At 34.5% G+C, this 27,529-nt stretch overlaps 1 protein-coding gene and 1 long non-coding RNA gene across 7 annotated transcripts in view; both read right to left on the minus strand.

Moving 5' to 3' along the window:
- LOC141544603 (uncharacterized) overlaps positions 1 to 24,658 on the minus strand; it is a 133,254-nt gene extending 108,596 nt beyond the window's left edge. For 3 of the 6 annotated variants that reach the window (XR_012482685.1, XR_012482683.1, XM_074270983.1), the window contains exons 1-4: positions 24,220 to 24,655; positions 18,828 to 18,942; positions 18,495 to 18,665; positions 16,885 to 16,991 (exon numbers count right to left, since the gene is read on the minus strand). Coding sequence is in view for 1 of the 6 variants with exons in the window: in XM_074270983.1 (XP_074127084.1) it covers positions 16,885 to 16,991; positions 18,495 to 18,665; positions 18,828 to 18,942; positions 24,220 to 24,446 (620 nt within the window). In the remaining 5 variants the exon portion in view is untranslated. Of the gene's footprint in view, positions 1 to 16,884; positions 16,992 to 18,494; positions 18,666 to 18,827; positions 18,943 to 24,219 lie in introns of all 6 variants that reach the window. The other 3 variants (XR_012482684.1, XR_012482686.1, XR_012482687.1) reach the window with 3 other exon arrangements.
- Positions 24,659 to 26,245: 1,587 nt separating this feature from the next.
- Positions 26,246 to 27,529, minus strand: part of LOC141544606 (uncharacterized) — a 78,084-nt gene continuing 76,800 nt past the window's right edge. The window contains exon 3 of the long non-coding RNA XR_012482693.1: positions 26,246 to 27,343. This is a non-coding gene — a long non-coding RNA (uncharacterized LOC141544606). The remainder of the gene's footprint in view (positions 27,344 to 27,529) is intronic.

A 27,529-nucleotide genomic window follows, 5' to 3' on the forward strand; every position in this document is an offset into this window, starting at 1 on the left:
AAAAAAAAACAGACAAACAAAAAATTTGATCTACATCCACAAGACTGAAGAGAAACAGGAAAAGGTACACAGAACCCTTGAGAACTGTATCTCTGTTGTGGATATATAGAAAGTCCACATAGATAATTTGATTTTACTGATGTTAAAAAAAGGGGGGAGTAGTAACGGGAAGGGGGTAGTATAAGAAAAAGGGGAAGGAGTGATAAAAAGTAGGAAACTACATCCCAGGAAGAGGCATAGAAAATATACCATATCTGAGGGAATTTAGAGAGGGGGAGGAACATTGCATGAATATTACTCTCATCAGAAGAGTCTCAAAGAGTAAATAATTGACATATTTGTTTTTCAGAGAATTCTCTCTCACCTCATTAAAAGGGGGGAGAGGAAAAGGGAAAAGGAAAAGGGGAATAAGGGAAAGGACTTGGAAGGAGGGGAAGGGATACAAAAAAAAAGGGAGGGCTGCGTGGCACAAGTGGGGTCTACAAATTAAATATAAGGGAAGGGGTTCAGGGGGGTCAAGGGAAAAAGCATAATCTGGAGATAATATGATGGCAGGAAATACAGAATTAGTCATTTTAACTATAAATGTGAATGGGATGAACGCTCCCATCAAACTGAGATGGATAGCAGACTGGATCAAAAGTCAGAACCCTACAATATGTTGTTTACAGGAAACACACTTAAAGTAGGCAGATACATGCAGAGTAAAGGTAAAAAGTTGGAGCAGAATCTATTATGCTTCAGGTAAAGCCAAAAAAGCAGGGGTAGCCATCCTTATCTCAGATCAAGCAAAAGCAGAAATTGATCTAATTAAAAGCGATAAGGATGGAAACTATATCCTGCTAAAAGGTAGCTTAAACATTGAAGCCATATCAATACTAAACATATATGCACAAAGTGGTATAGCATCTAAATTTCTAAAGGAAAAGTTAAGAGAATTGCAAGAATAAATGGACAGTAAAACTATAATAATGGGACATCTAAACCTCGCACTCCCAGATTTAGACAAATCACTCACAGATGTAGACAAATCAAACCACAAAACAAATAAGAAAGATATTTAAAAAGTAAATAGAACATTAGAAAAACTAGGTATGATAGACCTTTGGAGAAAACTGAATGGCGATAGAAAGGAATATACTTTCTTCTCAGCAGTTCATGGATCCTATACAAAAATTGACCATATATTCGGACATAAAGATCTCAAAATTAAATGTAGGAAGGCAGAAATAATAAATGCCTTCTTCTCAGATTACAATGCAATAAAAGCTACATTCAGTAAGAAGTTAGGGGTAAAAAGACCAAAAAGTAATTGGAAATTGAATAATTTCATCTTATAGAATGACTGGGTAAAACAGCAAATTATAGAAACAATTAATAATTTCACATAAGATAATGACAATGATGAGACATCATACCAAAATCTGTGGGATGCAGCTAAAGCGGTAATAAGGGGGAATTTTATATCTTTAGAGGCTTATTTGAAAGAGAAAGAGAAAGATTTGAAAGAGAAGATTAACAAATTGGGCCTGAAACTTAAAAACCTAGAAAAAGACCAAATTAAACCCCCCCAACCAAAAATCAAACTTGAAATACAAAAATTAAAAGGAGAAATCAATAATATTGAAAGTAAAAAAAAAAAAAAACAAACAAACTATTGACTTAATAAATAAAACCAAGAGTTGGTTTTATGAAAAAGCCAATAAAATAGATAAAACTTTGGTAAATCTGATCAGAAAAAGGAAAGAGGAAAATCAAACTGTTAGTCTTACAAATGAAAAGGGGGATCTTTCCACCAATGAAGAGGAAATTAGAGAAATAATAAGGAATTACTTTGCCCAACTTTATGCCAATAAATTTGATAACTTAAGTGAAAAGGATGACTTCCTCCTAAAATATATGCTTCCTAGATTAACAGAGGAGGAGGTAAATTGCTTAAATAGTCCCATTTCAGAAAAAAGAAATAGAACAAGCTATTAATCAACTCCCCAGGAAAAAATCCCCAGACCAGATGGATTTACATGTGAGTTCTACCAAACATTTAAAGAACAATTAGCCCCAATGATTTATAAACTATTTGAAAAAATAGGGGATGAAGGAGTCCTACCAAACTCCTTTTATGACACAGACATGGTACTGATACCTAAACCAGATCGATCGAAAACTGAGAAAGAAAACTACAGACCAATATACATTGATGCTAAAATCTTAAAGAAGATATTAGCAAAAAGACTTCAGAAAATCATCCCCAGGATAATACACTATGATCAAGTAGGATTTATAAGAGGAATGCAGGGCTGGCTTAATATTAGGAAAACTATTAGTATAATTTACCATATTAATAATCAAATTAATAAAAACCACATGATCATCTCAATAGATGCAGAAAAATCATTTGATAAAATCCAACATCCATTCCTACTAAAAATGCTTGAGAGTATAGGAATAAATGGACTATTCCTTAGAATAATCAGGAGCATATATTTAAGACCGTCAGTAAACACAATATGCAATGGAGTCAAACTGGAACCATTCCCAGTAAGATCAGGAGTGAAACAAGGTTGCCCACTATCACCATTACTATTCAATATAATACTAGAAATGCTAGCCTCGGCAATAAGAGCCGAGAAAGAGATTCAAGGAATTAGAGTAGGAAATGAGGAAATCAAACTATCACTCTTTGCAGATGACATGATGGTATACTTAGAGAACCCCAAAGACTCTGCTAAAAAGCTACTAGAAATAATTCAAAATTTCAGCAAAGTGGGAGGATACAAAATAAATCCACATAAATCCTCAGCATTTTTATATATCACCAACAAAATGCAACAGCAAGAGATACAAAGAGGAATTCCATTCCAAACAAATGTTAAGAGTATAAAATATTTGGGAATATATCTACCAAAGAAAAGTCAGGAATTATATGAGCAAAATTACGAAACACTTGCCACAAAAATAAAGTCATATTTAAATAATTGGAAAGATATTCAGTGCTCTTGGATAGGAAGATGACAATACTCCCCAAACTAATCTATTTATTTAGTGCTATACCAATCAGACTCCCAAGAAACTATTTTAATGACCTAGAAAAAATAACAACAAAATTCATATGGGAGAATAAAAAGTCGAGAATTGCAATTGAAGTAATGAAAAAAAAGTCAGATGAAGGTGGTCAAAGTGTAAGTGATCTAAAGCTACATTATATAACAGCAGTTACCAAAACCATTTGGTATTGGCTAAGAAATAGACCGGTAGATCAGTGGAACAGATTAGATACAAAGGACAAAAAAGGGTACATCTATAGCAATCTAGTCTTTGACAAACCCAAAGATACCAACATTAGGGATAAAAATTCATTATTTGGAAAAAACTGTTGGGAAAACTGGAAATTAGTATGGCAGAAATTAGATATGGATCCACACTTAACACCAAATACCAAGATAATATCAAAATGGGTCCATGACTTAGACATAAATAATGAGATCATACATAGATTAGAGGAACAGAGGATAGTCTACCTCTCAGACTTGTGGAGGAGAAAGGAATTGATGACCAGAGGAGAACTAGAGATCATTATTGATCACAAAATTGAAGATTTTGTTTACATCAAACTAAAAAGTTTCTGTACAAACAATACTAATGCAAACACGATTAGAAGGGAAGTAACAAATTGGGAAAATATTTTTAAAGTTAAAGGTTCTGATAAAGGTCTCATTTCCAATATATATAGAGAACTGACTCTAATTTATAAGAAATAATGCCATTCTCCAATTGATAAATGGTCAAAGATATGAACAGACAATTCTCAGATGATGAAATTGAAATTATATCCACTCATATGAAAGAGGGTTCCAAATCACTACTGATCAGAAAAATGCAAATTAAGACAACTCTCAGTTACCACTACACACCTGTCCGATTGGCTAAGATGACAGGAACAAATAATGGTGAATGTTGGAGGGGATGTGGGAAAACTGGGACACTGATGCATTGTTGGTGGAGTTATGAAAGAATCCAACCATTCTGGAGTACAATCTGGAATTATGCCCAAAAAATTATCAAACTTTGCATACCCTTTCATCCAGCATTGCTGCTATTGGGCTTATATCCCAAAGAAATACTGAGGAAGGGAAAGGAACCTTTATGTGCCAAAATGTTTGTGGCAGCTCCTTTCATAGTGGCTAGAAACTGGAAGATAAATGGATGTCCATCAATTGGAGAATGGTTGGGTAAATTATAGTATATGAAGGTTATGGAATATTATTGCTCTGTAAAAAAAATGACCAGCAGGAGGAATACAGAGAGGCTTGGAGAGACTTACATGAATGATGCTGAGTGAAATGAATAGAACCCGAAGATCGCTGTATGTTGTATGAAGATGTATTCTGATGGAAGTGGATATCTTCAACATAAAGAAGATCCAACTCACTTCCAGTTGATCAATGATGGACAGAAACAACTACACCCAGAGAAGGAACACTGGGAATTGAATGTAAACTGTTAGCACTACTGTCTATCTACCCAGGTTACTTATACCTTCAGAATCTAATACTTAATATGCAACAAGAAAATGGTATTTACACACATATGTTGTATCTAGGTTATACTGTAACATATGTAAAATATTTGAGACTGCCTGTCATCAAGGGGAGGGAGTAGACAGAGGGAGGGGATAATTTGGAAAAATGAATACAAGGGATAATGTTTAAAAAAATACTTATGCATATATACTGTCAAAAAACTATAAATAAATAAAATTTAAAAAAAATGAAAAGGGAGAACTCACCACTAATGAAGAGGAAATTAGAACAATAGGTAGGAGCTACTTTGCTCAACTTTATGCCAATAAATTCGATAACATAAATGAAATGGAAGAATACCTTCACAAATATAGCTTGCCCAGATTAAGAGAGGAAGAAGTAAATAGTCTAAATAGTCCCATTTCAGAAAAAGAAACAGAACAAGCTATTAACCAACTCCCTAAGTAAAAGTTCCCAGGACCACATGGATTTACATGTGAATTCTACCAAGCAATTAAAGAACAACGAACTCCAATGCTATATAAACTATTTGAAAAAATAAGGATTGAAGGAGTCCTACCAAATTCCTTTTATGACACAGACAAGGTAATGATACCTGAACCAAGTAGGCTGAAAACAGAGAAAGAAAATTATAGGCCAATCTCCCTAATGAATATTGATGATAAAATCTTAAATAAAATATTAGCAAAAAGACTACAGAAAATCGTCCCCAGGATAATACACTATGACCAAGTGGGATTTATACCAGGAATATAAGGTTGGTTCAATATTAGGAAAATTATTAGCATAATTGACCATATCAATAACCAAAATAACAAAAATATGATCATCTCAATAGATGCAGAAAAAGCATTTGATAAAATCCAACATCCATTCCTCCTAAAAATACTGGAGAGTTTAGGAATAAATGGACCATTCCTTAAACTAGTAAGGAACATATATTTAAAACCGTCAGTAAACATTATATGTAATGGCGATAAGCTGGAACCTTTCCCAGTAAGATCAGGAGTGAAACAAGGTTGCCCACTATCACCATTACTATTCAATATAGAACTAGAAACTCTAGCTTCAGCAATAAGAGCCGAGAAAGACCTTCAAGGATTTAGAGTAGGTATTGAGGAAATCAAACTATCACTCTTTACAGATGACATGATGGTATACTTAGAGAACCCCAAAGATTCTGCTAAAAATCTATTAGAAATAATTCAGAACTTTAGCAAAATTGCAGGATACAAAATAAATCCACATAACTCCTCAGCATTTTTATACATTACCAATGCAATCCAACAACAATAGATACAAAGAGAAATTCCATTCAAAATAACGGTCGATAGTATAAAATATTTGGGAATATATCTACCAAAGGAAAGTCAGGAATTATATGAGCAAAATTACAAAACACTTGCCACAAAAATAAAATCAGATTTAAATAATTGGAAAGACATTAAGTGCTCTTGGATAGACCAAGCGAATATAATCAAGATGACAATACTCCCTACACTAATCTATTTATTTAGTGCTATACTAATCAGACTCCCAAGAAACTATTTTAATCACCTAGAAAAAATAACAACAAAATTCATATGGAAGAACAAAAGGTCGAGAACTTCAAGGGAAGTAATGAAAAAAAAAAATCAAATGATGATGGCCTAGTTGTACCTGATCTAAAACTAATATTATAAAGCAGCACCCACCAAAATCATTTGGTATTGGCTAAGAAATAAACTAGTTGATCAGTGAATTAGGTTAGGTTCACGGGGCAAGATAGTGAATAAAAATAGCAATCTCGTGTTTGACAAACCCAAAGATCCCAACTTTTGGGACAAGAATTCATTATTTGACAAAAACTGTTGGGAAAACTGGAAATTAGTATGGCAGAAACAAGTCATGAACCCACATTTAAAGGCCACATACTAAGATAAGATCAAAATGGGTCCATGATTTAGGCATAAAGAATGAGATCATAAATAAATTAGAGGAACATAGGATAGTTTACCTCTCAGACTCGTGGAGGAGGAAGGAATTTGTGAGCAAAGGAGAACTAGTGATCATTATTGATCACAAAATAGAAAATTTTGATTACATCAAATTAAAAAGCTTTTGTACAAACAAAAGCTTATGCAAACAAGATTAGAAGCAAAGTAACATATTGGGAAAACATTTTTACAGTTAAAGTACTGATAAAGGCCTCATCTCCAAAATATACAGAGAATTGACTCTTAATTTATAAGAAATCAAGCCATTCTCCAATTGATAAATGGTCAAAGGATATGAACAGACAATTTTCAGATGATGAAATTGAAACTATTCCCACTCATATGAAAGTGTTCCAAATCACTATTGATCAGAGAAATGCAAATTAAGACAACTCTCAGATACCACTACACACCTGTCCGATTGGCTAAGATGACAGGAATAAATAATGATGAGTGTTGAAGGGGATGTGGGAAAACTGGGTCACTGATGCATTGTTGGTGGAGTTGTGAAAGAATCCAACCATTCTGGAGTACAATCTGGAATTATGCCCAAAAAGTTATCAAACTGTGCAGACCCTTTGATCCAGCATTGCTGCTATTGGGCTTATATCCCAAAGAAATACTGAGGAGGGGAATGGAACCTTTATGTGCCAAAATGTTTGTGGCAGCCCTTTTTGTAGTAGCTAGAAATGGGGAAATGAATGGATGCCTATCAATTGGAGAATAGTGGGGTAAATTATGGTATATGAATGTTATAGACTATTATTGTTCTGTAAGAAATGACCAACAGGATCAATATAGAGAGGCTTGAAGAGAATTACATCAACTGATGCTGTGCAAAATGAGCAGAACTAGGAGATCATTACACAGTTCAACAAGGATACTGTATGAGGATGTATTCTAATGGAAGTGGATATCTTCAACATAGACAAGAGATAATATCATTCCAATTGATCAATGATGGACAGAATCAGCTACACCCAGGAAAGGAACACTGGGAAATGAGTGTAAACTGTTAGCATTTTTTGTTTTTCTCTCCGTTATTTTTACCTTCCCAATCCAATTCTTCCTTTGCAACAACAACAACAACAACAAAAATTGGTTCTGCACATATATATTTTTTACCTAGGATATACTATAACATATTAAATATGGATGGGAATGCCTGCCATCTAGGGGAGGGGGTGGAGGGAAGGAGGAGAAAAATTTGGAACAGAAGGGAGTACAAGGGATAATGTTGTAAAAAGTTACCTATGCATATGTACTGTCTAAAAATGTTTTAATTATAAAATTAATTTTTTAAAATGAGAAAAAATAAACATAAGGAGGTAACAAGGAAAATGATATCATAAGGCCTATCTGCTTACATTCCTAGAACGTTCTCATTATTAAGAAGGTAAGAGGAGTATATGTAAACAAAGGACACAAGTTTAAGTTGAATACAAAGGGATAAAATTTAAAAAAAATAATGAAATTGGGGCAGCCAGGTGGCACAGTGGATAGAGCATCAGCCCTGAAGTCAGGAGAACCTGATTTCAAATGTGGTCTCAGACACTTAACACTTCCTAGCTGTGTGACCCTGTGTAATGTTCTGTTGTCTCCAGAGACTGCTGATTGCTATCTGGGAGGAGATCTGCTGTCTCAACTCAATCTCTCAGCTGCCAACTCTGACCTAGAGTAGAGACTCTTCTTTCCTCCAGAGAGCCACCCCAGATCTAGCCCAGACAAGACTCTCAATCTCTTGAGTGATGCCTTCTTTTATCCTCCAAGAGAATGGGCATGGGATAATGCAAGGGCTTCTGGGAAAAATACTTCAACCAATGAACTTGCTCCTCCTAAGCATGCAAGCTCCTCCCCAGGAGTTCAAAGGGGTAAAACTCCCCCCAAAGGCCAGAACTAGAGAATTGTTAAATACCGATTTAGCACCTACTAAGAACCTAATATCTCATTATCTCATTAGCACTTAGTAAGAACCTAACCACCCTGGGCAAGTCACTTAATCCAGATTGCCTCAAAAAATAATAATAATAATAATGAAGTTGGGGCTAGGTGGCACTGTGCATAGAGCACCAGCCCTGAAGTCAGGAGGACCTGAATTCAAATCTGGTCTCAGACACTTAACACTTCCTGGCTGTGTGACCCTGGGCAAGTCAACACTTAATTCCAATTGCCTCAACAGCAAAAAAAAAAAAAAAAAAAAAAAGTAAAGAAAGGAAAAAAAAAAAAAAGAAAGAAATTTAGTGGTGAGAGGGATCTACTGGGTAAAAGGGAAAAGAAGTAGAATTGTGAAAATTATCTATCAAAAAAAAAAGAGTCAAGGAAAAAAAAAAACTTATAGTGAAGGTTGTAGAGGACTGGAACTCTGGAGAAGTATACTTGAAATAAGCTGTCAACTCAGAGGAAAAGATGAGATGATGGTTCTCCAGTTCACATATATACATAGTATGGTGATGTAATGATTCTCTAAGTTGACACACAATTAGTATCCTGTAATGATCTAATTACAATAAGGCATATAAGGGCTAAGGAGGACTGAAAGACAGACAGTCTTTGACCAGCCTACTGATGGCTTTCTTGCCTTTTGCACTAAGGTCAAGACTGGGCTAGAATAAAGAAATCTAGTCTCTATTCTTGACCATTCTAGTGGTGTCTATCCTGCTGAGACCAAGACCCTTCTGGAGGACCTCCAGAAAGCTAGCCTGCACATTACAAATGGGAAGAAGGGGACGAGACTATGAGAATGTGAATCTTAACTCTTTTAATAATAATAATATGTATTGAATAATATATAGTCAATAAGATATGTAGAAACATATCTTATTCTGCAGGGAAATAGGAGGGAAATGGGGGTGAAGTGAAAAGAAAAAGGCATATTGGGGGAGGTCCCAGAACCAAAACTCTTTTGAGGAGAGAGAGGGTGAAAGGAGGGAGAGAATAAATTGGGAGGGAGGAGGGGGAATTATAGTTAGCAATAGTAATTGCAAAAAGAATTTCAAAGCAAGTTTCTCTGATAAGTCATCATTTCTCAAACATGAAGAGAAATGAATTAAATTTATAAAAGTTAAATCATTCACCAATTGATAAATGATCAAAATATATGATCTGCAACTGAAGAGCTACAATTTCATGCATATCCTTCGACCTAACACTACCACTACTTGGCATGAATACCAAAAAAGTTTAGGAAAAAAAAGAAAGGAAAAATGTCCTTTACATATAAAATATATTCACAGCAACTCTCAGGGCAAAAAAGCTTGGGAAATTAGGAGATGCCTATCAATTGGATAATGGATCAATAAACTGAAGTGTGTGTTTACTTTGGAATATTATCGTTCTTTGGGAAATGTTGAGTAGAATGTTTTCAGAAAAAAAGAAAACAACAAAACAAAACTCAGAAAATCCTCCACAAACACAAGCAAAGTGAAATGGATTGGATACAAAGTAATAGCAGTGTTTTGCAATGACCAGATGTAAATGGCTTTGCTATTCTCCATAGTATAATCATCCACAACTACTCTGAAGGACTTATGAAGAAAGTACCCATCCTTACCCACAGAAGGAACTGATTGTGTCTGAACTCAGATTAAAACATTCTCTATTTCTCTGTTTTTTTTTATTTAATTTTTCTTGAGTGTTTTTCCTTTCATTAGATTTGGACATCTATGTTTATTTTTCTAGAACTTGACTTTTATGGAAATGGTTTGCCTAGCTTCACAAGTGGTTTCTTAATTGTGGGAGGAAATAAGGGGAAAGTATCTAGAACTAAAAAATTGTAAAAACAAATGTAAAAAACCTTTTTGAACATAGTTGGTAAACATAATAATAAAATAAGACAGACAAAATAAAAATGATGAAATTATGAGGTGATAGATGAATGCACTAGGAGAAAAGGAAAGAGAACAGTGGAATGGTGTAATTATCTGCCATAAAAAGAGAGGCAATAAAAAGGTTCTATACTAGTGTGGAAAAGGAGAGGAGAGGGGAAGTAAATGAACCTCATTCTCATTAGAACTGGTTCAAAAAGAAAATAATGTACAATATACAGGTATAGAAATATCTTCTTTTAAAGGAAAATAGGACAGTAATGGAATATTGGAAGAAGAAGGAGTGATAAATGAAGAGAGCATATTGGGGTAGGGTTTGGTCAATAATAAAACATTTTTTTGTGGAGTGTTAGTGTGAAAGGAGAGAGAATAGAACAAGGGGGAATATGATTACAATGGTAATTATAAACAGAATTTTGGAGCAAGTTTCACTGATAACGCCTTATTTCTCAAACATAGAGGAAACTGAGTAATTTTTTTTTAAAAAATAATGAGTTATGGCCCAAATGATAAATGATCAGAAGATATGATCTATGCCCAAAGAGCTAGAAATTCAGGTATATCCTTTGACCTAATAATACCACTACTAACTTTAAATATGAAAAGAGATTTTTTAAAGTAAACACAACTATAAGTACAAAAATATTTGTAAAAGTTCTCTTCTCAGGGCAAAAAAAAAAAAAAAAATGGAAATCGAGGAGAAGCCCACCAATTGGGAAATGGCTGAATAATATGGCATATGATTGCCATGGGATATTATTCTTTGTTAAATGTTAAGCTCAGAAAAAAAATACTGGAAAGTCATCCATGAATTCAAGCAAAGTGACATATACTGTGTACTAATTAATAGCAATGGTTTGAGATGACCAACTTTGAATGACTTTGCTACTCTAAGCAATAAAATATTTTATGACTATTCTGAAGGACTGATTTAAGAAACTGTGTCTGAATACAGAATGAACCATACTTTCTCTTCCCTCTCCTTTTCAATCTTTTTCTCCTTCTTCCTCTCCATCTCTCTGCCTCCTTCCCTTCCTCTTCGCCTTCTTCATGCCTCCATCCTTCCCTGTCTTGTCTCTCTCCTTCCCTCTATTACTTCCTTTCTCTCTCTCCTTCCCTCTGTCCCTACCTATACTTCAAGCTTTCTTCTTCTTCTTTTTTTTTTTTATGATGGGACATCTATGTTTTCTTTCTCAATGTGACTTCTATGGAAATGTTTTGCATAACTTCACTTGTGGTTTCTTAATCGGAGCTGTGGACAGGCACAAGAGAAAGAATATGGAACTCAAAACTTTTAAAAACAAATGTTAAAATACATTTTAAATTTAACTGGGAAATAATAAGAAACAAATAAAATTTTAGAAGAGATTATAGGAATTTATCACAAGAATAATACAAAATGACCAAATGATATTTATACCAGGAATACAAAGATGTCTTAATATCAGAAAATTTATCAGCATTGATTGACTATATTAATAAGCAAACTAACAGAAATCATATGATTATCTCAATAGACAAAATAAAACACCCATTCCTATTACAAACAACAACAGCAACAAGAGAGCATAGGAATAAATTGAGTTTTTCATAAAATGATAAATATCACCTATCTAAAGCCATCATCAAGCATTATATTCAATGGAGATAAGATAGAAACATTCCCAATAAAATTAGGGTTAAAACAAGGTTGCCCCTTATAACCACTGCTATTTAATATTGTACTAGAAATGTTAGCTTTATCAGCAAAAGAAAAAAAAAAGAAATTGAAGAATTTAAAGTAGGTAATGAGAAAACAAAACTATCCCTCTTTGCAGTGATATGGAATATTTAGAGAAACAACTAAAATACTAGAATGAATTAACAACTTTAGCAAAGTTGTAGGACATAAAAGAGAATGACAATAATGAGATAACATACCAAAATGTATGAGATGCAGCCAAAATAGTAGTTAGGGTAAAATCTGCTTCTCTAAATTCTTATTTCTGTGAAATAGAAAAAGAATAGATCAATGAACTGGGTATGAAACTCAAAACAAATACAAAACAAAACAAAACAAAACAAAAAAAAAAACCTAATAAGAGAATAAATTTTTAAAATCCTCAACTGAGTACCAAATTAGAATTCCTCACAACCAAATATGAGATTCAAAATATTTAAAGTAAACAAAAAAATTAAGAAAAGTATTAGACTAGTAAATAAATCTACTAGCTGTTTTAATGAAAAATCAATGAAATAAGGCCATTGGTTTAATGTGTTTTTAAAAAATGGTGAAAACCATGTGTCCACTGTCAAAAAGAAAATGAATGAAATTAATCACCAATGAAGAAATAAAAACGAATCATTAGGTTAAAAATTGTCCAATTCTATGCCAATAAATCTCACCATATAAGGAAAAATCAATGAATATTTAGGAAAATATCAATTACCTAGATTAATAATAGATCGGGAAAATGGGATGCTTGCTTAAATAACTATATCTTAAAAAAAAGTAATTGAGAAAGTCATTAAGGAAAAAAAAAGTCCCTGTGCCAAATGGGTTCACTTGGGAATTCTAATCAACATTCAAAGAAAACTTAATTCTAATACTATATAAATTTTTTGGGAAAATAGGCAAAGAAAGAGTTCTACTATTCCTTTTCTGGCACCAATTTGACACCATACCTAAATCAGAAAGACCTAGACAGAGAAAGGAAATTATAGACTAATTTCCCAAAGGAATATCAATGGAAAAAAATTCTTACTCAACAGCAATGATTTTGCAGCAATGTATCACAAGGATTATAAACTATGGCCAGATCGACTTTAGACCAGAAATGCAAGACTGGATTAATATCAGGTAAACTGTCAATAGAGTTGTCTATATCAATAACAAAAGCAATAGAAACCATATGATTATCTCAAAAGATGCTTTAAAAAGCTTTTGATAAAATACAGCACCTATTCCTATAACAAGCACTAGAGAGTAAAAAGAAAAGCAACATTTTATATTCCTTAAAATGATAAGCAGTATTTATCTAACAATATCAGCAAGCATTATATGTAATGGAGATAATCTAGAAGACTTCCCAGTAAAATCAGGAGTGAAGCAAGGATGTCAATTGTCATGATTATTTTTTGACATAATACTAAAAATGTTAGCTATAGTAACAAAAGTAGAAAAAGAAATAGAATAAATTAAAATAGGCAATGAGAAACAAAATGATCACTCTTTCAGATGATATATAATGGTATACTGAAAGTATCCTAAATCAACTAAATATTGAACTATAATAATTAACAACTTTAGTAAAGTTGTAGTCCAACCCACATAAATCATTTCCATTTCTTTATATGACCAACAGGGCCCATAATCAAGAGGCAGGAAGAAAAACTCCATGCAAAATAGGTATAAACAAAATAAAATTCTTGGGAGTCTACTGCCAAAACAAACCCAGGAACTGTCTGAATACAATTATAAAATTCTTTTGACAAAAATAAGATATAAACAATAATATAAAAAATGATCATTTTACCTACATTAATTTATTTACTCAGTGTCATGGAACAAACTATCAAAAATCATTAGATAGAGCTAGAAAATCATAAAACAAAAACAAAATTCACTTCCTTGAAGAAAACATCAAGAATATCAAGGGCATTAATGAAAAGAAAATATAAAAGAAGATAGTCTAGCAATACCAGATCTCAAACTACATTATCAAGCAGCAATCATCAAAATTTTCTGGTACTGTCCATAAAAGAGTAGCGGAAAAGTGGAACAGAGAATAGTCAATGATCATAGCAACCTAGTGTTTGATAAACCCAAAGACCCTACCCCTTGGGTTAAGAATTACTCACTATTTGACAAAAATTGCTGCAAAAACTAGAAAACAATAGGACCCAAACTAGGTATAGACCAACATTTCACATTGTATACTAAGATAAGGTCAAAGCATGACTTAAACAAGAAGCATGATATCATAAGCAAACGCTTTTATAAAAACAAAAATTTTTATACAACCAAAATTAGAATGAAAGCTGGGAAATAACTTATGTAACAAGTATTTATGATATAGGCCTCATTTCCCAAATATATAAAGGACTATGTCAAATTTATAAGAATACAAACCACTCCCCAGTTAATAAATGAGCAAGAATTTTTCAGATGAAGAAACCCAATTTCTCTAAAAGTTTAGAAAGAAGTCAAACAAGTCTGAAGTATCTCACAACCATTATATTAACTAATACTATAAGAAAGGAAAAAGTTATAAGTTGAAGAATATGTAAGAAAATTGGGACACTAGTGCATTGTTGGTGGAGTTGTGAACTGATCCAACTAGGCTGGAGAGTGATTTGAACTATCTGCAACAGGCAAGTAAACCTCGAAGAACAGATATATTAGGTCTGTATTCTCATGAGATTATAAAAAAGGGAAAAGGACCTCCATAACAAAAATATTTATAGTAGTCCTTTTTGTGTTCACCAAATATTGAACATTGAAGGAATGCCCAGCAATTAGAGAAATGTGAAACAAATTCTCTCTTTAATGGTTTTTCATTTCTTTGTGAAGCAACACATCTTCATCTATATTCCTCCTCATTTTTTTTAAACAAATTGTGTTGTATTCTAAGCTCGAGTTAATATAATGGCTCTCTTGTTGGGAGAGATGTCATTTCCCAACTGATGCAATTTCTGGGCTATTTTGCCTCTTTTATTGGAACAATGGTTTAGTATTTGCTTGATTTTCTCATTGGGAAGAGTTGATAGCATTTTTAATTACAGCAGATTACATTTCTCTATTTCTTCTTTATGCTTTCTTCTCATTTGTATTTGTACTTTTAATTCCGGCCAGTCTATGATCTGAATGACCATAATCAACTAATTCTGAAATCATTCCAACAATAGTAACCAATCATTTTTATTTATTAGGATAACATCAGTTTTGTGATTGGGATTGGTCTGTCATTGGGTTTTGTTTTGGATTTTTTTGGTGATATCCAAAAATTTTCTTTCATGCAATGTTAAAAGAACACAAGATTTGATAACACATTCCACTAAAGGGATATTTTGGCTTTTGCCACTGCTATGTAGGATGCTTTGCACAAAGTCCAAAAAGAATAGATTGTATATGCCAGAAATATTTCCAAATGCTCCTATTTGGGGATGACATTTTCCTAATTGCAGCAAGCTTTTTGATGTGGAAAAGACCCACATATATGGTGACATAGAATCCATATTGAAAAACTACATGAAAAGTAAGAATTTTCCAGATTCCATGTAGTTTAATGGGCAGCCCCATTTAATTTAGTTGTTTTACCTATATCTTTGTACATGTGTTTATACATATAGACATATACACGCAAAAAGTCTGCATGGGCATTGAAAAACAACAATGAACTGGTTTCAAAATTATTGGGAAAACAAAATCCAGTAGGATCTCATTTGAGAAACCATACAGCATTTCTCTAATGCTCACACTGCCACAAAAGCTCATTTTATAAACATCAGTATTCTTTCAGGAATGATATTTGGCCACAGTAAATTTTACAAAATACTTAACAGAAACACATGATTTCAGAAGAATCAAAATTTAGATAATCCCCAAAATCCATGGACATATGTATGGAGAGTACAAGTAGGTGATTTTGATGAGTCTGATGTAGTAAGTGATGTCACAAACATACAAGAATAGAAAAAGAGGTGGCCTAATCTTGAATTGAAAACAAAAGCTTGCACTGGTCCTCAAATATTAAAAGAACGAAGGGAAGAATTCAGGGAGTTTCCTAGGTTCTTAATGACAAAAGTCCTGTAGGATGAGATTGGATGGAAGGATTAAAATTTGAATCTGTGGCATGAGTATTCACAATGTATAAGATAAAGGGTCCATCAAAATATGTCATCATATCATTCTATTTATTTATTTGCATTTAACAATGTGCATATTCTTAAGAGAAAATTGAAACAAGAAGCAGCAGGAAAATACAAGGTATAATCCTCATGGGTGACATTAAACTTACTTCATAAAGAGAATCAACTGAATTATGAGAGTTCAAAACTTCTATGGAATAATCTTAACTAATTTAAACTCAATAAAGAAAACTGCAAATAATAATCACCAATAAATAATAGTTAGTATGCCCACATGAACTGAACTGTTTTTTCTCTTGCAGAGTCATAAATAGGGATTTTTTTCCCTTTTCATAGATGATGCTCCATGCTATAATCCCCATGCAAATGATTTTAAGATTATTTCATAAAGAGAATCAGCTGAATTATGAGAGTTCAAAAGTTCTATGGAATAATCGTAGCTGATTTAAAATCAATAAAGAAAACTGCAAATAGTAAACAATGGTTAGTATGCCCAAATAAACTTGTTTTTCCTTCTTGCATTCATAAATATAAGGATATTTTCTTTTCATACCTGATGTTGACATTTTTCAATGCTTTGCAATGATATTCAATTTCAATTATTGTTGTTCACTAAGTGTTCCATTATTTAAGTTGTTTTTATTCCTCAAAAAACATTGGGGTTTCATGTCTTTTAAGCTTTAATTATCATACCTCTGAAAGATATCCAAGGCATTCACATTTGCTCCATTCTTTAACAGAAAATCTGCCATATCACACTTATTTGCTCTAACTGCAAAAAAAAGTGGTGTAAGGCCTTCCTGCAAAGTTAGAATAAAGATATCGTTATATTAAGTAAGCATTCTATATTTATTTCAGCTCAATTTATGACATTTTGCAAATATTTTGTGAATTTGCTAATGACATGTTCAGAAAATATGGTACAATGGAACACTCCAGTGAGAAGACTAGAGCATTAATCTTGCTTCTGTTAGTTAATCCCTATGTGACCATAAAGCAAATTATTTCATCTGTCTGGGCTGTAAGTTTCCTTATATGTAAAATGATAGAGTAAAAGTAGATATCAAATCACAAAACAGAAATTCAAATTTTCTAAGAGAATCTTTCATATTATTTCATGAGTATCTTCTCTCTTTTTTCATTTCATAAGCAATTATTGTCCAAATGGAGCCAAACTTATTTCATCGGAACTCTACTAAGGTAAAGTTATATGCTGGCTGAGATTAACGTTGAAAACTACTTGTTTTTACCCATTCTCCTGAGGTGTACAACAGACTCAACAACAAGAAATTTAAAAAATTAAAAACCAGTCTTGTTTTGAGAGGGCTAAACCTGAAACAAAGTCATTCACCTAGCATTTTCCCTTTCTTATCAACCCTCCTAATATATTTATTGTTTTTTTTTTCTCTTTCAAGTGACAATGACTAAGAATTAGGTCTTAGCAAATCAGGAATCATTCAGCAGTTCTAAAAAAGAAAATGTGTAGTCATTAGGATAAAGAAAGCATGTACTTAAGAATTTTTCCTGTAAAAACTCTGTCTGTGTAGCTATATCTAGTAGGAACAAACTTCAAAAGGTTTTTCCTAAAAGCCTTATGGCATTTCCTCATGACAAAGTCACATTGTAAAGGTCTATATGTAGAAAACAATACAGGTAATATCTGCTAGAACTAATGCATTCTGAGAAGCAGACCTAATAGACCATGCGAAGAAGATTCTGGAGAGACAGATTTGATGGAACAGCTAGCTGGCATCAAAGTTAGTAAGACCTAGATTTAGGGCCTGCAGCTGACACATGTACTGAGTGGGAGACCATGTAGTACCTCCAGGACTCTCCCTAACACTGGGTTTCTTAATTTTTTCTTTGTCATGAACCACTTTTCAGAATCATGTTTTTAAATGTCCAAAATAGATACAAAACAACAAAACCAATTACATTGAAATAACTATAAACTTATTGTAGCATTTTCAAAGTTAATGGATCCCAGTTGAAAAATCCATATTCTAAAGATTAAATCATAAAGCAATCCATGGTCTAAATCAGTAGAGGGAATTTCCTTCTTAGGAGTTCCACTGTGAATGAAATCTCTCCAGTGTAATATGTGCTCCCTGACTTCCTCACCCCTCCATCCTACATTAGAAATTCTGAAGACTAATGAACTTCAGAATTATGACAGAATGATTTTAAATTATTTTCATTAAAGAAATACTTCCATAAATAAATGAATTATAAAATGTGTACATTGGATACTATGATTTTTTAGATGATAATCTACTTTATTTTACAAGATTGTTAGTTTCCACCTTGTTTTTTGCTTCAATATCAGCTTTATAGCGAAGCAGTTTTGCTGCGATGTCTATGTTCTGAAAATACGCAACATAATGAAGAGCATTGTTGTTGTTGTCTCCAATATTAGGGTCTGCACCATGTTCAAGCAAGATAGTTGCACACTCCTCCTGCTGACATTGGATTGCCTGTCAATAGTATACAAAGAAATAATACTGTAAGATAAAATTTAGTATATTCAAGCAACATTGGTGATATTTAAATGAGCTATGTACTAATAGTTCATTTTCTTAATCAAAAACAGAAATCCAAATTCATTTCATTGAACAGCATGGTTAACTAATGCATACCTTCATTAAGGGTGTTCGACGATCTTGATCCAACAAATCCAGTTCACATTTTCTTTCTACTAATAGGGACACAACATCTAAATGTCCAGTAACACAGGCCAAATGAAGACATGTTCTACAGAAATGAAAGAGCAATGTGATTCTTTGATATTATACTGCAGCAATAAATATTGCAATATTGTTAGGATAATTTTTAATATACCATGCATTATTATTTTTATGCCTAAACTGTAAATCATTTCCAAAATAAATGGCCACTTATCTCATATAAATAAATACAAAATGTGGGTTAACTCTCATTGCTGGATGTGATACACAAAATTGCTAGAGCAGGAGAAATATATCTAGCAGATCGATGTAGATTTCACTACAGATTATCAAGGGAACTTTGCTCAGGTTCTGATCTGGGTTGCTTCACCTCTCCTGAGGTAACTTGCTGGCCCATTGTACTTTGCAATTAACCATTCTAATATCAAATAGAGCAGAGATCCTATAGGCATGGCCCACTGCAACCCAGAACTCATGAATTCCAGAGATCTGCCAGCCTTGGCCTCCCTGTAACTGGGATTATAGGTGAGCTTCACTGTGCCTGGTGGTTAAGTCTAATAACTTTTATCACAAAGATATTTGTCCACAATTACAAAATATTTAATGAAGCAGCTGCCTCATAAAAATCCCTTATACATTTACATATTGTATCTTTGTACAAGCACATGTGCATGTGTGTGCACTGTCTACAAACACGCACTGAAATGCAGCTCTAGGTGGCCATAGGCTATTCCAGCAGGGTAAACATTTTAGCAGTTCGGCCATGGAGGATAGGATTTGAAGTAAGGGTCTGGTATGTCTGCTGTCCATGGCCCAATCGAACTAAGGTCATAAAGGTATTACCAGGTTGCTCAAAGGAGGATGAATGTTTTCATTGATGGTGTATTTGTTAAATACATGTCAGTCTCTGTCTAGTCATTTTAATCCTGTTCCACTTTTGTCTCCTCATGTTGAGTTTTCTTGGTAAAGATACTGGAGTAGTTTGCCATTTCATTCTCCAGCTCATTTGACAGATGATGAAACTGAGACAAACAAGACTGAGAGATTTGCCCAGAGCCACACAGCTAGTATCTGACACCAGATTTGAACTCCACAAAGATGAGTCTGACCCCAAGCCCAGCATTCTATCCATTGAAAACCACCTGCTCCTAGCTAATATCTACACCAAGTTGTAAAGAGGTTGTGTTATGTATTGGTGGAGGAAATATTCATAACAATAAATTCATGTATTACTGATGTAATGAATATTCATATAAATATTCATATAGGTATATTTTGTTTTTTTCTTGTTTTTTTCAGAACTCTCCTTTTGCCTTTTCCTTCTGGCCTTCTTCCAGTGTCTGAGTTAGAGGGGAAGAGAATTTTTCCTCCCCCTTCTTGGATGTACCTTAATAAAGAGGAAAGCTAGCATCTCTTATGTGTCTACTATGACTCAGAGACTGTGCTCCGCATTTTACCAATATTACCTCATTTGAGCTTTGGGAAGTAGGCCTTATCATCCTCATACTTGAGGAAATTGAAGAAACTGAGAAATAATTTTGCTCAGGGTCCAACAACAAGAAAGTACATAAGGTTCAATATAATTCAGGTCTTTCTGGGTCATTAGTAAGAATACAAATTAGTGATTAAATTAGTAAACAAAACAGAAAAACAACCCATAAGACTTTTATGTCTCTTACAAAAGTTAACTGCTAATGTTTTTAAAAATTCAATTAGAAAAAGAGGAGATGAAATGAAGCCTTTGATTATTGAGATTATGAAGGGAACTTTATAGAAACTGAAATTTGTTCATTCAGTTCACGCTACTAATTCTTTCTTAATCCAGGCATACTCCTTGTTTATCAGCTATGATATAAACATAGGCTTTTTTTATTCAGGAAAGAAGACAAGATAAAAGAATGATATTTCTGGGAAGGAACTGGCAGAAAGGAAAAAGGAATTTTTTAAAAGGTGTTTGTCTATATTTGTGAAATATTTGTGAAATTACTTAAGCAGGAAACTGAGTTATGAGTAGTGAAAGGAAGGAAGCAAAGCGGCATAAAATTCTCAAAATACAAGAAAAGAGGGTGAAAAAGAAAGTAAACCATCATGCTGAGTGAAACCAGGATGGGAGGGCAACTTGGTTTCTGTGCATTTTAGGGGAGAATATATCCATAAAAGTAGAGGGGAGACGGGAAGAATCTGAGACCATTTTCAATGAATTCACAAGTTCCATATTCACTTACAAATTCCATATTCACCTTTTTGAGTATGTCTCTACATCAAGTATACTCTAACTTAAAACTGGTGGTGGATAATTAAATAGTGACATTCTGTTTAGACTCAATAACCAAGAGTTCTCTGATCATATTTAAAAGTATCTCAACCTTGAAAAAGGGACTAACATTTTCTTTGAACTGACATACTGCTTAGGTATAGGATTTTCATTTTTCTTTAGTTTTAGAAAAAAAAATATTTTAAAGCAAGAGTTACTTCCAATCATTTGCATTTATGTTTATTTTTGTATTTTAACAAATATATATTATATGTGTTTATATTAAATACAATACCCCATATTTTCAAGAAATTAGGATTGTTGGGTTGTAGGGGGAATACTTGTGGAAATTATTTAAAGAAAAATAAAGTGAAGACATGACAAGCCTTTGAATATATGTCATAGATATAAAAACTTTGAGCAAGTTCTAGGTTGAGTTCTATTTTCTATGACAACTAGAGTCTCTTCTGCTCTATACAGCATGCAGCCAATTGGCCCATTGTAACCGGTAGTTTGGTTGAGAGAGTAAGCATGGAGTGAGCAGATACTGTCCACTGTAGCACAAAACACACCCACTTCCTGACTCCAGTCATTTTTACCATGAAATTCTCTTCTCTTGCCTTCATCTCTTGCCCTAGCCTGGCTAAAATACTAACTTCTAAAAGAAGCTTTTCCCAACCCCCCTTAAAACTGATGTCATTGATCATTCCTAGTTTATCCTGTATGGAGAATCATGTTTGTACTTTTATGTTTTCATGTTATCTGCTTTATTGAAACGTGAGTGCTCTGACAGCAGGGTTTGTCTTTGACAATTGTGTGTATTCCAAAATCTTAGCAAAGTGTAAGTTACGTAGTAAACATTTAATAAATTTTTGTCCACTGTCCTTTCCCCACTCATAGCACTCCATCTTCTGACACTAAGTAACTTTACTTGCTGTCCCCATGACTGGAATGTTCCACACTTCCACCTCCTGATTTCAGCAAAAGTCTTGCCTTCTATCAGGAGGCTTTAGTTATCTCCTTTAAAATTAATGCTGTCCCTCTGTGAGAATACTCCCATTTCTGCTTGTATGTATCTAGTTTATACATAGTGATTTGCACCCATGTGTTATCTTCAACAACATACAGGTTAGACATACTCCTTAGACATACTCACTTCACTCAACTTCATTTCATATGATCTACTTCACCTATCCCAGCCGACCATCTACAAATTCAGCACTGCCATGCTTTCAAATCCCGTTTCTCTCATCTGATCACAATCTGTTGTCATTCTGTCTATTCCTTTGCTTTGCAAAATTAAATTCTGTTTTTCATCCAGACCATGATTTCTAATCCAAGGCCATCACTCCCGAACTAGCTACATTCTTCTCCTTTCTTCATCTTGACTCTTTGGAGAACAATGCAATATGGCTGTTCAACCCTCCACTGACTTCCCTTATGGCTGTTCAACTCTCCATTGCCTTCCTTTAAATCTATTGCTCATGTATCATATTGCCAACACTGTCCTTCTAAGCCTCAGGCTTCCTGTGTATGTCTTCAAATAAGGCTGGAGAAAATCATGCAACTGTGCTTACTAGGGCCACTATAAATTTATGTTACGTGACCTCAATTGAGCTCTCACTGATCCAAGGCAATCCTTTGATATTATACTTCCCTAAACAATTCATTATGCCACATACCATGGCAGGTCTTTTGAAATTTTTTCAATTCTTCTCAAACCTCCCATGGTACACTCTTCTGCACTTTTTGAGCTAAAAATCTTGGCTCATATTTACTGAGCAAAATTTGAGGCCATTCCCTGAAATCTCTTTTACCCTTCTCATCTATTTCATCTATAAATACCTCCTACCAATATTTTCCCTTCACCTCACATGAAGTAGCAGCCCTTTTCCTTGCCAATGAAAATGTTTCTACAAATACAAGAGATAGCATTCTATCTTACCTATCATGCGTCTACTCACTTATCTTCAATCTTTCACTACATTCTGGCTATTTCCCTGCTTGCCTCCAAACTTACCCATGTCTTCTCCCCCAATCACCAAAGAAACTTTACTTGATCAATCCATCCCCACTATCATACCACGCCTCTATCTTTTGTAGCTAAACGCCATGAGAGGAATCTCTACAAGAGGTATCTCCAATTCCTCTCCTGTCATTTTCTGTTGATACTCATGTTCTTTCTTCTAATGGATCTCTTAGTTGCCAAATCCAATTGTCTTTTCTCCATTCTCCTTCTTTTTGACCCTCCTTTAAAACTACATCCTTTCTCTTGCTATTCCCTTCTCTCTAGGTTTTGTAACACTAGTCTCTCCTGGTTCCTCTGTTTCTCAGGCTGCCTTGCTCATTAAATCCCTTACCTGACTGAGCTCCTACAATGTAGGAACAATCCCTGTTCCCCAATCCTTTGTATCTGTTGCTGTTAACCCTGTGCCTGATATATAGAGTAGATCTTAAAAGCAGTTTTCTGCCTTTAAATTTTTACTCTTCACATATCTTGTCCAAATTGGGGCAGCTAAGTGGCACAATAATGTGTTCTGGGTTTTGAATCAGGAAGACATCTACCCGAGTTCAAATTTGATGTCAGATACTTACAGTTGTGTGATCCTAAGCAGGTTACTGAACTCTGGTTGCCGCAATTTCCTTATCTGTCAAAATGAGCTTTAGAAGGAAATGGTAAAACATTCCAGTAACTTTACCAAGAAAATCCCTCAAATATCCTCATGGATACTGTGACACAGTCCTTTTAAAGCATGTCAATATTTCAGCAGAGTATTAGCTCTCACGTTGTACTGATTTAAGAATATGCCAGTTGTACCCGGGTTAAAAGCCAAAGGAAGGAGTTTCCAGTTCACTGAAAATGGACAGGCAGGAGGGAGGAGGCATCACCAGTTTTTGTGACTCGTTATCCAATCTCTAGGAGTCAAAGCCTGACTTTAACCCTGTCTCAGGTACTCAGGTGTTTTGATTTCGAGGAGGTTAATTGGGGCAGGGGACAAACATTCAGGGGGAGGGATGGGGGTAGGATGTCTGAGGTTCCGTCGGTGGGGGCTTTCGCTTCTCTCCCCCTCTCCCAAGCTTTGCTCTTACCGCTTCTTTTTATCCTGATCGTTTACACTGTTTTTTCCTAACAGCAGCCGATACTGCACTTTTGCCACTTTGCCTGCCAAGGCAGCTTTGTGAATCTTCCGGAGGTCCTTGCTCTGGATCATGTATCCTGGGATGTAGAGGGATTTTTGGAACCCAAAGAACATCGGCAGCTTGATGGAGGGACCAGGTGGAAACTGCTTTTTCTTGCCGAAATGAAAAAGCTTCATTTTGGAAGCAGGCTTCAGGGCCGGGAGGGAGTTCTCCCTCCCGGCCCCTCAGCCTGATACGAGGAGGAATTAAAGGAGAAATTGAAGGGTGAGTTAAAGGGAAAGATAAAGCAGAAATTAAAGAGAAAAAATAAAGGGGGAATTAAAGGGAAAAATAAAGGGAGAATTAAAGGGAAAAAATAAAGGGAGAATTAAAGGGAAAAATAAAGGGAGAATTAAAGGGAAAAATAAAGGAGGAATTAAAGGGAAAAATAAAGAGAGAATTAAAGGGAAAAATAAAGGAGGAATTAAAGGGAAAAATAAAGGGTGAGTTAAAGGGAAAAATAAAGGGCGAATTAAAGGGAAAAATAAGAAATTAAAGGGAAAAATAAAGTGGGAATTAAAGGGGAAAAATAAAGGGGGAATTAAAAGGTAAAAATAAAGGGGGGATTAAAGAACTAAAAGGGGAAATGTCAATAACCCAAGCCAGAGGTTTAGAAACCTGTGAGCCCGCAACAGCAAGAAACAATTCAGCCCTAGAGCCGACTGCAACTCTGGCAATGGCAGGAGGGGAACTGAACTGCGCGTGCTTTTATCAGGTCCGCAGCTCACGCGGATGCGATACAGGATCAAAACACAGCACTGGTGAGTGCGTGAGTGCGGATCCGTTAGCTCTCACCTTGGAGAGTCGAGATCGAGATCGCGAGGGTGGATGAGCTTTAGGTCTCGCGGTCGAATCTCGGGAGCTGCTCTGTTGCTTACTTTCGTAATCATGGGCAAAGCACTTCCTCTTGGAGTTTCGGTTTATATTTTAAAATGAAATCCTAATGCTAGATGAGATCCAGATTGGGTTTTTAAAGGTGTTACTTTCTAGGAGGTTCATTGATGAATTCAGAGACAAGAGATACGGATATGATAGAAAAGAGTAAGAAAACATGGCTATTTTCAAATATTCTACGGGGATACTTTGATTCTCTGTATTACTTTATATCCCACTAGGAGAGATCATCAAAGTCTGCTTTGTTTTTAAGTCACATTATTGTGGAGTAGAAGGTATCAGTATTTTGTTGCTACTTTCTACTGACTTGGGTTCAACGTCCAATCTGTAAGGACATTTCTGCAACTTTCCCGATCCTGCTTTTTTTCCCTGCTACCTTTCTCTATTCCATTCATGATGTGAAATGTATTCTTTGCATCACCAACTCACATTTCTTTCAGCTCCAAATTCACTGAACCTAAGAATACAGAAACAATGTATACCCACTCCGATGACCCTCACTCCCAACACGCTCCCCCAACTGTTCCTGTTGCCAATTTTGGTTCTCCTTGGTCTTCTTTGTTTCCCCCTACCTTCCTCCCTCCTCATCAGTATTCTCTTGTCCCCTATTTCTTTCCCTTACCCCTTTTTCATTTTCCTTTTTTTTTCTTTTCTTCTTTTCCTTCTCCTAGTTCCCCTTCCCCTTCCCCTAATACTCTAATAATTTTCCCTTGCTTTTCCAACAAATCCAAATGTCAGTTCACCTTGTAGGTCTTTTGGTTTCAGTAGGGATTGTCTGTGATCCAGTTTGTAAATCTGGTGGTCAACATGTTGGTTATACTTGTGACATCGCAAGATCTAATCAAGAGATACATTCTCTCCATTGTTTGTTCCTTACCTGATGATATCCTGTAGAACTTCTATAACATTCTCTAACATTTAGCACCGCAATATATTTTGAAGAGATTTGGACAATGGTTTGGCTAATTCAAAGCCCCACTGAGCAAGTAATAACTCCATCATCATATATGTATTATACTGTGTATATATTGTGGACAGCAAATTGGTCATCATTGATACAATTATTTGAAAAAGCATGTACTTCTTGGAGAGAAGGCCAATGTATATATGAAGAATAAACAAGTAAATCTAGTTTGTCAATACTCAAATACAGAGACAAATCATTAAAATTTAATGACCTATAGGTATTTGGCTGAAACCCAGTATGAAATCTGTGGCAGTTCAAACACATTTTCATGAACTTTTAATGAATACAGATGAAAATAGACTAGATAAAAAATGGACAAATCATTCCTCTTACAATTATTGGTGATATGAATAGCTCCCAAATACCTAATATCTTTGTGGTTTATATACTTTTATCTCTGTTTTTGCTGCAAATTTACAACAAACAGTTGTACTTAAAATACTTTAAGTATTATCATTCCTGGCTAGGGAACACAGCTAATAAATGAAAAGGACTAGATTTGAACTCTGTTGTATAGATGGCAGATTTATTAAAGCCATTCTTTTGAAGTTTCTCCCTGGTTTTCCTACCTATGGGACACATTTGTATTATATGCCCTTTTCTCCAGTTGTTTTTGAGAAAATATAGATTATGTCTCCATCTGATTGAATCTATTTTTGTTAAGTCTTCCCATTGTTTCTGGAGGCAGAGCTTAGTTTGATTCCAATTTTTTCAAATACTGAAGCTTATGAATTGTTCACATGCATCAATTGGATTTGCTAGACTACATGGTTGAATATGGCTAGAACCAATGGCCATATTTGACCTACATATAACTTCAAATAGTGTAAAAATGCGGACCAACTTCAGAGAAGTCATTATTTGTACTATTTAAGAGTTATCTGTATACCAATAGTACTGGCTGAAGAATCCTCTGTCCCCCTCCTTAAATGTTCTTTTTCCTTTGTGTTGTCCAATCATAAGGACTCCTCAAAAGATTCATGGGAAAGTAGAGTAAGGGAATTGTGAAAGATTTATCTTTTCCAAAGTCATTAGGTGGGACTGAGTCCAAACCTCAAAATGGATGAGCCCAGGTGATCTTGTAAATTTCAGAAGGTCATGAGACTCTGGAAGGCCACTAGATCTGTGGCTCTAGTGTTTACTGGAGTGGACAGTTGTGGTGGTAGCAGCAGGCTGGAAGAAAAAGAAGAATTAGCATTTAAGAAAAAGGAGACACTGGAAAAAAAGATCTGCATTGGAAATACACACACACACACACACACACACACACACATACACAGCGTTTGCTTGAACCTTGTTAATGAAAAAGGTGAACTCATTAATTTGAACAATGTTGAACTGAGTTATGTGTGAAGACTT

This window comes from Sminthopsis crassicaudata, chromosome 5 (assembly GCF_048593235.1).
Source record: "Sminthopsis crassicaudata isolate SCR6 chromosome 5, ASM4859323v1, whole genome shotgun sequence".
Taxonomy (NCBI): domain Eukaryota; kingdom Metazoa; phylum Chordata; class Mammalia; order Dasyuromorphia; family Dasyuridae; genus Sminthopsis; species Sminthopsis crassicaudata.